The sequence below is a fragment of the Aulonocara stuartgranti genome, assembly GCF_965226115.1.
Source record: "Aulonocara stuartgranti genome assembly, chromosome: 7".
NCBI classification, from domain to species: domain Eukaryota; kingdom Metazoa; phylum Chordata; class Actinopteri; order Cichliformes; family Cichlidae; genus Aulonocara; species Aulonocara stuartgranti.
The window spans coordinates 67,453,533-67,466,040 of record NC_138945.1 but is presented as its reverse complement, the minus strand read 5'-3'; the positions used below and the strand labels follow the sequence as shown (position 1 = coordinate 67,466,040).

Below are 12,508 nucleotides of genomic sequence, written 5' to 3'. Positions count from 1 at the left end.
GGCCGACACACTGACGTCCCCTGACACATGTGCCTGTTCTGTGTACTGTATGTCTAGGCTCTAAAAAGCCTGTGCTGCTATTCTGTCTGCAGAGACAAGAACAAGCTCAGTCTTTTAAAAAACGACTGTTGATTTCTGTCGACTGTCTGTGCGTGGTCGAGAAATTTCAGAATACTGATGCGTACCTGCTTGACTGCCACCTCCGCTCTTTTCTGCTCGCTGTGTCATCAACTGGACAAATCTGTTCCTTCCCCACAGCTATCAGCGCAATGATGACTGTATGACAGCCAGCCTGTGTCATAGGCTGTCATACCTACCAGCAGGATATCGATTGACCCTTACATTTTCTGTCTTTATATATATGCAGAGACCTCGAATGAATACTATCCACCTACAGAGGACGAGGAGCAGAAAGACAGAAGGGCTGCGTTTAACAGAAAAAGGACGAGTCCTGTTTCAGGAGTGTCTGTAAACACAAGTGCAAGAAATACAATAGCAGAGAAATCTACTGAAATAAATAACAGAGGTTTAAAGAAAGTATAGGCATCAGTTTTAAAAGTATTGATGAAAATAGTGGTTTTACAGCCACTTTAGGCTGACCTGACCTGGACTCAGAATTGCCACGAATATACGCTATTACAGTTATTTTGTTTTGTGTTTTTTGTGCATGGTTAGCAGCAGATTGACGGTAGCTCCTGTTAACAGCATGAGGGCAGGTCAACTCCAGCAGCCCTCTGGGTTGCAACAGATGGTGGATGATGGTGCGAACACACCATTCCCAGAGACAGATTGAAGTCCAGCTCGAGGAAGAAAGAACAGAGTCATACATATGATATGAGAGATTTACAAAGAAACCAAGATGATGGCATTGATTTAAAAATCAATCAGCTGAAGAGTTAGCAACAGCTGAATGCAGTCTGGAGGCTACGCTCTGCTGCCAGACTAATCAGTTGCACCTATAGAAGAAGCGAGCCAATCATTGGCCACTTTATAATGTGTTAAGTCGTAATCTTTGAGGGTCATGCAGTCGTCACTGTGTGTGCACTTTGTGAGTTATTCACCATTGTATTCATGTTTGTGCAGCTTGTATTGTTTCTAACGGCGTGTTTCTGATTCCCAGTTAATAATTTAAAAGCCACAGATGAGTTTAGCCTGTGCAGCAGCACCTGGCAGGCCTATGGAGCAGGACAATATTGTTTGAAGTGCTATTGTTCCAACCTGAGCGCAGGGCTTGACGGGCTGTTTATATAAACTCTCATCAGTAGCTTCTGTTTTTCAGGCCAGCGAATTCTCCTCTGCTCTCTGATTCCCCGCTGGGAGTCCAGCTGTTCCCGCATCCTACCCTCCTCCCTTTCCTTTGCATTAGTTCTTGTGGGCAGATTAAAGTTGTTTTTTTAATGTCTTTGTCGTACTTGATGCAGAGGCTCTCCGGCCTGCACCGCACCTGCGTATCCTCTCACTGCTGTGTGTTGCGGTTCGATGTTTTCCGCTGCTCATCATTTAAATGTTAAACTGCCTCCTGGAGGCAGCCATTTGTCATTGGGAGGCATGAATACATTATCAAAGCCCCAGTCGCCTGAAACACGCCTGAAACACGCCAGCACACGCGCGCAATCTTCAGTGTTTACTGCCACTGAACCTGCGATTAAAAACCCTGAAGTTACGGGAAAAGTGGCTGAGCAGTGCTGGTTTAAGCACATGGATATACTAAGGAGAGACCTCCATTTAGACACTGAAATATTATGTGCACACACGTGTACCTGCACCACAGTTAGACAACTCCAACATAGTCAAAGAGCTTTGTTAATTACAGGAATATTAAGTATTGCACACATACATGCAGCCAGACTGAGCCTCAGCCTTCATCACAGTCACATCACATCCCCTCTGGTTTAAATCAAAAGTAGAGAGGGGATGCTGAATTCTAATGGGTCACAGATTAAAACCCTTTGGTGCTCAGACAGATTTAAAATTTAATAGTGTTTAGTCGTGTGTGTGTGTGTGTGTGTGTGTGTGTGTGTGTGTGTGTGTGTGTGTGTGTGTGTGTGTGTGTGTGTGTGTGCATATACATAATATGTGAATCTGTGATCTCTCTGAAAGAAAAAGTAATAACAGTGGTAGCAGTGACAGCCTGCACGTGTGCAGAGGTGCACCTTTGTGTGTCTCTGCATATGTCCATTTTCGAGTGCATTGGCTGCCCACTGTGCTGCCTCATTGCCACACTAAGTGTTGGGAACCAGTGTGCAGCTCGTTGCCATAATGGGCTGAGCAATTTCCCTGGCCGGGCAAGCCCAGATACAGAGATTTTACTGCTAAGTGTCTGTCATGTCGCAAGCACATAGTTAGCAGGCTGGCAGGCTACATGCTGATAGATAGACTCGGGTTTTGTCTTGAGCCAGCTGTGATCAGGGTCCCTCAAACAACAGCAGGGAAATAATAAAGCCTGATGAGGCAGTGGTGAGGCCAGCGCACTGGGCCTGAAATCAACAGGCAGACAATAGAAGAGAAATTCAACCAAACAGACTAAAAACGTAACCTCGTGGAGATGATTGGTTATGGAAAACCAAGTATTGTAGTTCTCCTGATCTGTTTTTAATCCATAATAGAACTCTTATTAAGGCTGATTTGGTGATTTAGTTAGTGATGAGTCTTTATTTAATATTATTAAGTCATTAAGATCAGAAGGGCTGTTAAGAGATACGAGCATAGTGAAAGCTAGAAATCAGGCATGTCTGCCTGCGACATCTTTTCAAAAGATCCAATATAGTGCAGTCGAGAAAGCGAGAGCTGAAGAGCAGTCTGCGTCTAATAGAAAGATAAATATAGTAACAGGAGACTCGGTGTCAAGAAGCCAAAAAAAAGAGAGAGAAACATGGAGGGAAATGAGAGAAAGCAGCGAGGAAATTGAAAGGTGAAAATTAAAGACACACAGGACAAAGAAATGAAGTTTTTTTTGGGGTGGAGGAACATTTCTAAAAGAAAACGTGCGACCTCATGACGTGCGTTTGACTGAGTCTTGATTATGTGGATTCTGGAAGCGCTTCCTTGCTCCCGCTCTTCAATCAATCCCTTTATGGTCACAGCCACAGAGGCAGGCAGGTTAACCACCTTCTTAAAATATGTTCTCACCCAGCCAATCAACGATGTCCCCGTGCAGCAGTAGGCAAAGGTGATGCTCGTGTAAGGGAAGAGTTCAGGGTGCAGAATAAAGGCAACTTGACCCGCGGAAATGGCAGTGTAATGGATACGCTCTGTAAAGAAGATCGCAGCTCAACGCCGCCTTCCTTCTGTTGCCTCCTCTGTCTTCCTGCGCTGCTTCATTAACCCCAAATACTCACTGTGTCTTTCTCACTTGGAGCTTCAGTAGCACCTCCCTCTCCCTCTCTCTGTCTGTCCTTCACTGAGTGTCTTTGTCTTTTATTCCTCGACTTGTAGCAGAACCCATTGGGGAAGTCTCCACCTTGTAAACAGGCTCACGTCGTGTCTGTGATTAAAGAATGCCTTTGTATGGCTTTGCCAGGGAAGAAATGTCTTTCTCTGTTATTGCCTGTTATCTGGCCTTGCTTATCTCGTGTCCTTGGAATACTGATTCATCCGCAGATCAGAAGTTCTTGCTGTGTCTGGCACACACCAAAACAAACATGGCTCAGCCCACTCAGCAAGGGAGCCTCCGTCTGAGTACAGTACTTTCTGGGTACTTATTTTATAAGCACTGAAACTACACTCAAAAAAATAAGTCATTGGATGAACTCAATTGGACTGATGGCAGGTTTTCCACGTAATACATCTATTTTGGTCAATCCCCTCAGTTCTGACTACCTTCCCTCTCTTTGTTACCATCCGACTACACTTCTCCAGTCCGAACGACATTCCAATGTCATTGCTGTATAGCCTGGTAGTGTGGATCAGTGAATCGATGTCTCGTTCACTCTTGGCATACAGCTTGATGTCATCCATGTACAGGAGGTGGCTGACAACTGCTCCGTTCTGTAGTCGGTATCCGTAGCCAGTCTTGTTAATGATCTCACTGAGGGGGTTCAGGCCTATGCAGAACAGCAGTGGGGACAGAGCATCTCCTTGGTAGATCCCGCACTTGATGGTGACTTGTGCTATGGGCTTGGAGTTGGGCTCTAGTGTTGTACGCCACATCCCCATTGAGTTCCTGATGAAGGCTCTTAGGGTCCCATTGATCTTGTACAATTCTAGGCATTCCAGTATCCAGCTGTGGGGCATTGAGTCATAGGCCTTCTTGTAATCAATCCAGGCAGTGCACAGGTTGGTCAGTCTGGTCTTGCAGTCTCGGCTGATTGTTCTGTCTACCAGTAGCTGGTGTTTTGCGCCTCTGGTATTCTTGCCAATTCCTTTCTTCATACTGGAGACCCTTTCTTGGATATCTGCCACTGTGATGGTTACTGGACCCTGTTCAGGGAGGTCGCTGTGGTCTGCCCTCAGATCCTCTAGCCACTGAGCATTGCCGTTATGGGTTGCATCCTTCTCCCATATGCTCTTCCAGTATTGCTCCGTCTCCAGCCTTGGTGGTGCTGTTCTCTTATTGTTCCCTTGCCACTGAGAGTACACCTTTGCTGGTTCTGTGGAGAACAGCTGGTTTATTCTCCTGCCTTCTATCTCTCTGGTGTACCTCCTCAAGCGGCTGGCCAAGGCTGTGAGTCTTTGCTTGGCAGTTTCCAAGGCCTCAGGTATGGACAGCTTGCTGTATTTCTTAGGCACCTTATTCGTCGCACCTTTCTGCAACTCCGTTAGTTGGCTAACCTCTCTCCGTGCTACTTTGATCTTGCCCTCTAGCCTCCTTCTCCATGGAGGGTACTGCCCCTTGTGGCTGTTCAACTTGTAGCCAAGCATCTCACTGATCACTGCTGCCGTATTGTAGATCAGCTTGTTAGTGTCGGTAATCGTGGTTGTAGGTATTGCCCGTAGTGCTGCATTAACATCATCTAGCAGACCTTCTGAGGGTACTTCACGTAATCTTGGTAACCGGCTACGGGGGATCCAGGTTTCAAGCTTGGCCATGATCCTATTTTTCAGGTCAGTTCCTCTCGCACTCAACGATCCTTCTCCTATCACACTTGGGGCTATGTACCCAATCTCGGGTGGGGGTGATGATATCTCCCCCCTGACCTGGCGTCCTGACTCCTCCTTGCCGTAGCATTTGTGTTGTACCTAAATCTCTAGCTGTGAGAGCAGTCCCTTCTTTCGAATGTTGGAACACTGAGCTACTAGTTGTTTCGCCGTCATTGTGGATGTTGGGTATCGAAGAATCCATAGGTCCCTCATCCTATTCATGTAGCCCCTTCCGCCGGGGTTACTTGCGTAGTAGCATTCCAACAACGCCCTGTTTTCGTATATATATATATATACATATTTTAGTATTTATTTATTTATTGTCATTGTCAAGAACAATGAAATTGCGTTTGGGGCTTCCATACAACCCAAAAAAAAGAAGAAAATAATAAATACCCCTTAAAACCCAAGTGTACATATTTAACCCAGTGTGACTCCAATATATATATATATATATATATATATATATATATATATATATATATATATATATATATATATATATATATGTGTGTGTGTGTGTGTGTGTGTGTGTGTGTGTGTGTGTGTGTGTGTTTTCATGAAGAACATTTTTCTGTTACCAAGGGGGGAGGTATTTTAATAAAAAAAAATCTTTCAACTATACTTCTCCAAAACCAATTACATGTAAACATTTACAAGCTTATAAGAACGGGAAGACCAACTTTAAAACACTGGAAGACACAAAACTTGTCAACATTTTTCTATTACCTTTGCAAATCCCAAAAGCAATCAAAAAGAAAATGGTGGTTACAACCATGAAACTTTTTCTGAGCTAAATCCCCAGTCTTTTCATCCATCTATAGTAGTACAGATTAAAGGTCACATCACTCACAACATAACAGCAGACAAAAATAGACAACTTCCATTTGGCCAAAAAAAAGAAAGAAAAAAAGGTCACAGTTTGAACAAAAGATATAAAAAGGCCAAAATCAACTTTTGTGCTGGGTCTTGTTTGCCTAAGCAAACATCTTCATTTTCATTTGCTGCATCTTTGTACTGAGCCTTTGTCCATCCAGATTCATCAAAATCTTCTGACAGAACTCAAACGTATACTTGTGGTCATTTGGATAGCTCAGATCAAGTGCATAAATCAGTCCAAAGAGGACGATGAATGCCATGATGACACTACCGAGGTTGTTCATAACTGTAGTACCTTCAGTGACAACTCCAACATCCTCTGGCTCCTGAATCCCTTCTCTTCTGATGGTGTAAATACAGTGACAGTTGCTGCAGTGGACCTCAACCGTTCATCCTCAGTGGAGGAGGTCTGAAAAACAGGTTGTTTCAGGTTTAAGGGCTCTGTCACTTGGAAGGGGACATATTATGCAAAACTCAGCTTTTGTATCCTTTTGTGCTGAAACATGGGTCTCTACCGCCTCTATAAACACTCCAAACATAAATAAAACCCGTCAATCTGTTTCCTATCAATAGTTTGGGTTCAGGTATTATGTACCTCCCTTTGGGAGGGGCTTGATATAGAGCAGGAGCTCCTCCAGTGTCTATCAGTGTGTGTGTGTGTGTGTGTGGGCTGGGTCAATTTCCCTTATTTCATCACAATTGGGAACCTTTTGAAACAGCTTGTTTTATGCACATTATTCCTGAAACCAGGAGATTGCTGTAATGGCAGTGACACTAGTTAGTGTCTTGATGCAATCTGCTGTGTTCCTTATAATGAAGACTTTTTACTAATTGGCATAATAAACTGAACTCCATTGGAGTGTTTACTTTCTGAAGTGCCTTGAGATGACTGTTGTTGTGATATACCGCTATATAAATAAACTGAATTGAAACACTGACAGAAAATGGATGAATGTTTTGTCCACATTTACTGTGTTTATAGAGGCAGTAGATACCTACATGGCAGCACCAAAAGAATGAACAATTGACTTTTTGCTGAAACCGTCCCCTTAAAAAGTGCTCTCCAGTGCAAGTTTCAACAATGACTATTAAGAATAATACATATTTCACAATTATATTGTCTCTTTTGAATATATGAGGATTTTGTGTGCGATGAACCTAACTCAAATTGAATCTAGAAAAGAAAGTGTGATAAGCGTACCAGATACTCCTTGAACAGTAGGTCTGGATCTTCATTAAAGTAGATCACCAGGCTTTTAAGAGTATGCTCCCTCTTTATGTCGATGTCATCATACTAATGCAAGGGTGGAAAAAAAAGGGTGAAAAAAATGGAATTGATTGATTGCATTTAATTGATGGGTTTATCATTAGTACCGACCAAACTACTGATCGCCATGATATCCTTGATCTTTTGGCCCTTTGCTCCTTTGCTCCCCTGAAAAATTTGCATCAGCTTGTCTGTTAAATTGTCCAGCTGAGCCAAGAACTTCGCCTGCAGGGGTTTTGTAGTGATCTGCAGGAACTCTGCATTCACCTGGAAATAAAACATACATAAATATAGTAAACTAGAAGTTTAAATACAGACTGCTGAATCAACACACTGAAAGTTGCTAAACATTTGAACCATCAGTGAAGTTTGTCAAGACCTAAACTGTTTTTAGCTGAGTTTAGGAATATATCGCCACCTGTTGCTTTGGCATGTTCCTAGCAGCGTTTTCCTTCATTTTTGCGTTTACCTGTGGACGGGATTATTTTTTAAAACGAAAACGGAAAATCTCAGTTTTCAAAAATACCTGTGTAAGTGTGGACGTAGCCGAAATCTTTTATAATAATAAATAGGTTTGAACGTCATGGGAGTGCGCATTGTGCTGCCTGCAGTTACTCTTCCGGCCACATGGTTCGCTTTTGGTAGCACCCTCAGTAAACTATGTAGTGCTTTTAAAGACACCTCAAAACGATACTTTCTACTAGAAAATGGCATTATATAATAATAAACACAGAATACCATATTTTTAGATTATAAAAAGAAAACAGTAAGAAAGAAGTTAGCTATAGGACATCATCTTTCATTGAGCACAATGGCTAGCTGCTAATAAGCTAGCACACGCTCCGACTTAAAAGTTGGCAGCTACACAATTTCTCCTCTAAAACAAGACACTTTTGAAAAGACCTGGCTATATTGTCAAAAAAAAATAGTATTCAAGCAGAGAAGAGAATGGTAGCACCACCAAAAGTTCAAAAAACAACTGTTACAAGCTTCTATGATAAATAGCATTGCCATAGATTTAGCTGATAAAGAAATACACAATTGGATATATGGAAAAATAATATGTTACCTTACCTGAAGGTGTAGTTTTATCCAAAAAGTACAGAGAGGCCAAGAGCAGCTGCATTCATTTAGGTGATCCTGAAAGAGCGCAAAATTTTCAAAGAAGGCGGACCGTTGTGTAACTCAGTAACTTTGTGTTCTTGTGACAAAGACTGCTTTGAGAGAAAATAATTTAGGTTCACCACACGAATAATAATTGCAGTAACGCTGGAGTGCTACATTTGCGTTGAATGAGATTAAAAATAATGTTTAAGCTTAAAGAGGGGCTTGAATTTATTTCTTTGAGTTTACAAATACTTAAGGGCAAAAATGCACTCCTCCTACCCCCAGTGCCCCAACAAACTCATTCATTTTGTGTTCAGAATCAGCCTCTGCTGGTTTTGAATAATTTTAGGTTTACACAAAGAAAATCAAATTAATTTGGTATTTTTTAATTGCATTTGTGAAGAACTAACATAATTTGCATGTGTTCTTTGAAAGGAGGACCTGAATCTGTTTTTTGAGTGTATTGGCGAGGCTGAATCCGAGTATATTCCGAATTATTAAAATTTAACGACGGTCTCTCGCTTCCTCACCCTCACATTTCCGCCGGCGTGTAGCTTTAATGGCAGGGATCCAAATGAAATGAGATGAGTGGTTAGTGGAGATGGAAACGGATAGATAATGAAAGATGAAGTCAGATGGAATCAAGCAAACGCGGCTGTCGGAGAGCGTGTCATCGGACCAACACAGGAAATCTGTCAGTGCTGCTGAAGAGTCGAACACGCCATCTGCATATCTCAGTGTTTATGTGTATCTATCTATCAGGATGTGAGCGTGCTGTGCATGGTTTGGAGGGTCTTTTAATTTTAATGATGGTTTTAATGATCTTAAGATTTTAGGTTCATCACTAGCTCAAAATATCTAACTTCTTCAGTAGTTACTGAAGAAAACACGCTACATCTCAGTACCATACTGACATCCTTGTTCACCATTAACTCTTATAAAATAAAATAAAAATTTCCAGGGAAAGTTGAAGTGGAAGGTCATCCAGTGCTCAGAAGGTCCGTCGTTTGATGTCTCTTCCAGTCTGGATGGCGGCGTGTCCTTGGGCAAGATACTGAATTCCTATCAGTGAGAGAGTGTGCGAGCTAGAGTCTATGAAAGTGTTTGTGAATGTGCTGGTACGGTACAGTGAAGTGCTTTGAGTGATGAGTTGCAGAAGAAACGCTCATTTAACTGCTTTTACTTTTAGTTTTTGCAAAAATGATTACCGAGCAAACTGGCAGACAAGCAAAAATTACATTTACGTCACCATTTCCATTTCTCTATCCACCGTAAATAAATAGAAAACGATTACTGGGAGGTGTAAACTCACACATGGATAGGAATTCAGCATCTTGCCCAAGGACACGCCGCCATCCAGACTGGAAGAGAGCTCAAAGGGCAGACCTTCTGAGTACATCTGTATATCTGCCCGTCTGTATAGCACTATAAACATCTGTATACTCTTTTGTAAATCATCTGTACATAACTATTCCCACCTTTTATTCCACCCATATCTGTATATAATCTGCTCTTTGCACTTCTGATTAGATGCAAACTATATTTTGTTACCCTCTATCTATACGTGTGTAATGACAGTAAGGTTGAGTCCTAATCCTAAATGTGTTCAATGGCAAACTGTGACAGAAATAAGGCATCAGGATGTTGCACGCGAGTGTGTCACAGTGTAGCTTATACTCAGACTGTTATTGATTATTTTCATGGCCACATGACATTAACCAAGAGTGCAACAGAGGAGGACTGAAAAACAAACAAACCCCAAAACAACATACCTGAAATATTTTTCAGGTATTTCATAATATTGTTTGCATGCGTGCATCTCCAACTGTCAGTGCCCTGTGCAGAAAGGAGCCCATCTTGCAAAGACCTGGGAAAAAGATTTTTAATGAGGTATATGAGGTTCAGGTGTAAAGGCTGCAGGTTAGGGAGAGTCTTTCATTATTTTTGAATATGTAACTAATTTTGGTTTTATTGCTTTCTTACAGAAGCTAGAAGGCAAATCACAAAAATTAAAATGGCTAGGCTCCACATCAGCTGACAAAACAGCTGCTTCTAATTTCAGATAGTTGTTGTTTAAGTGCTTTGAATAGTTAGAGTTTCACTGCCTGAATAATTAAAGTTTTTCCCCATTTTGGATGAAGAGGCACTACATTTTGATCTGGCAGCTTAACACAGGGGAAAAAATAAATTGTGAGCACACCAAACAAGAAACCTCCCAAAGAGGGCAATTTTGGTGTTTAATTAGCACAAAAAGAGTTTGCAGTGTAAGCCCACTTAAAGCTGTATCAATACCCTCCTTCTCCAATCACTGTGTATAATAGCCAGCAACTGATAACCCAAACTCTATTCTGAAAGTAATTTGCCAGACTAGCAGCGATGCACCTGTCCCCAACCCTGCTTCTCTCCCTCAAGTCATCTCTCTTAATGACTTGTGCCTATTGTAATTTGTTCTGGCTGGTTTCATTTACAGTTCTGATCAGCCAATCAGATTAGCAGTATGTCATGTGATAGTGTTTGCCGAAGCCCTGAGGAGACTGATGAGTGATGGGACAGAATGAAGTGGGTTATCTGAAGGGAGTTTTAACAAGGTCTGGGATTTAAGCAGTGGCAAGATAGAAAACGGGAAAAACACAACAGATAGGCGACTGTATCCTTTAGTTTTACCAGTGCGAGTGCAGGAGGCGCCTGCTCCTTCTATGAAATACTTTTGCCAGCTGAAATCAAGGCGCTATATGATTATAACTGTATGACGCTTTGAAGTTATTTCCTTGACTCAAAGCGAATCGATGAAAAATGAGTTAGGGGTGTGAGACTCAGCATTCTAATTTTCCATTTCTCGGTTTTGCGTTTGTGGTTGGACTCGAAGATCAGAGGCCAGCCGTGGAGTCCACTTTGCAAATTTGTATCAATGTATCAACTACATCAGAACCATCTTCATGTACAGTCTGTGACATGAATATGCACTAATTTATCATTTACACTACGTGTGTATGCGTGCACGCACTCGTGTATGCGTGCACGCACTCGTGTATGCATGCACGCACTCGTGTATGCATGCACGCACTCGTGCATGCGAGTAAAAAATCAAGTCTGACGTCATTACCCGTTTCTAGGCCCAAATGCCGCTACAGGTCCCAAAGTCAAACGAACACTGAGAGTTACAAACTGTCTAAATTCTTTCATCTTTAATAAAATGATCAGCGTTGCTGCTTTACCAGGTGTAACAATTAAGTTTAACATCCAGGCATCCATGAAAACAGGATTAATGAAGTTTAACGGAGTTAGAAGTTAGCAGGAAGTTAGCTCGCTAGCTTCCACCTAAACATGATATAGCATGTTCTGACTGAGAGATTTCTGAAAAATTCAAACGTACAGCTCTGTTATCACTTCCAACATAAATGAAGACAGAAAACTAAACAGCAGTGACGTTTGTAGGGTTACTGAAGTTGGGCTAGCTGCTATATAATGATGTGCTACGTGGTAGCTAGCTACACAGCTATGCTAGCATAAACACAGTGAAGCTGGAGGATGAACACTAACTTTTTTCCACTCAATAAAAGTTAACGTGAGGGATCCCGATGGTTCGAGACAAATGCAATCGCATGGCAGGATGCTGTAAAAGGACCAAACTTCAGTCAGGAGAACAACTGAGATAATCCATCCACAGTACGAGGTTAGTCATTAATACTGCTGCATGGGCTGGGCTGTAGTTACATCATAAGGGTTTAAACACTGAGCTTTAAAATGATTCGCGATAATAAAAACCGAGAGAGGCCGACAGTGATCACTGACTGTTTTTAGGGGCTTGTTCAGCCTCTATAGGGTGATAAATAAATGAAATCCAAACCAGCATGAATGAATGAAAACATCTTATCTATTCTTAATATATAGTGTTGAAATAAACAGATCAAATTAAGTTCAATTTCAATTGTGTTTTATTTATTTACACAAATTACCTCGAGGCTCTTCACACTGCAAGAAAATCCCAATAAGCACTTGGACCATGGGAACGAAGAGCCCCAGAAGAAGCAGGCTCATGGAGGGGTAATCATCTACCACAAATGGCTGGGTGGTGAGGGGAATAGAAAACAGAGTAGACAAATGTTAATGACAGTAGTGGGATAAAAGCACTGGCTGAGAAAAGAGTTGAATTGAGGCGAAATGCTCGCTGCATCA

General features: G+C 41.9%; 2 protein-coding genes across 2 annotated transcripts in view; one reads left to right on the top strand and one right to left on the bottom strand.

Moving 5' to 3' along the window:
* The window catches only part of cdh13 (cadherin 13, H-cadherin (heart)), a 410,738-nt gene that overhangs the window by 363,339 nt on the left and 34,891 nt on the right, over positions 1-12,508 (top strand). The gene's annotated exons all lie outside the window — the stretch shown is intronic.
* LOC309711621 (uncharacterized protein) lies at positions 5,637-9,731 on the bottom strand (the record flags this gene model as incomplete). The annotated part of the gene is made up of 5 exons (XM_082542037.1): positions 5,637-6,367; positions 7,160-7,252; positions 7,337-7,492; positions 7,644-7,694; positions 9,645-9,731. The coding sequence occupies 5 exons, from the start codon at positions 9,729-9,731 to the stop codon at positions 6,239-6,241; spliced, it is 516 nt and encodes a 171-aa protein (XP_082398163.1). The 3' UTR covers positions 5,637-6,238.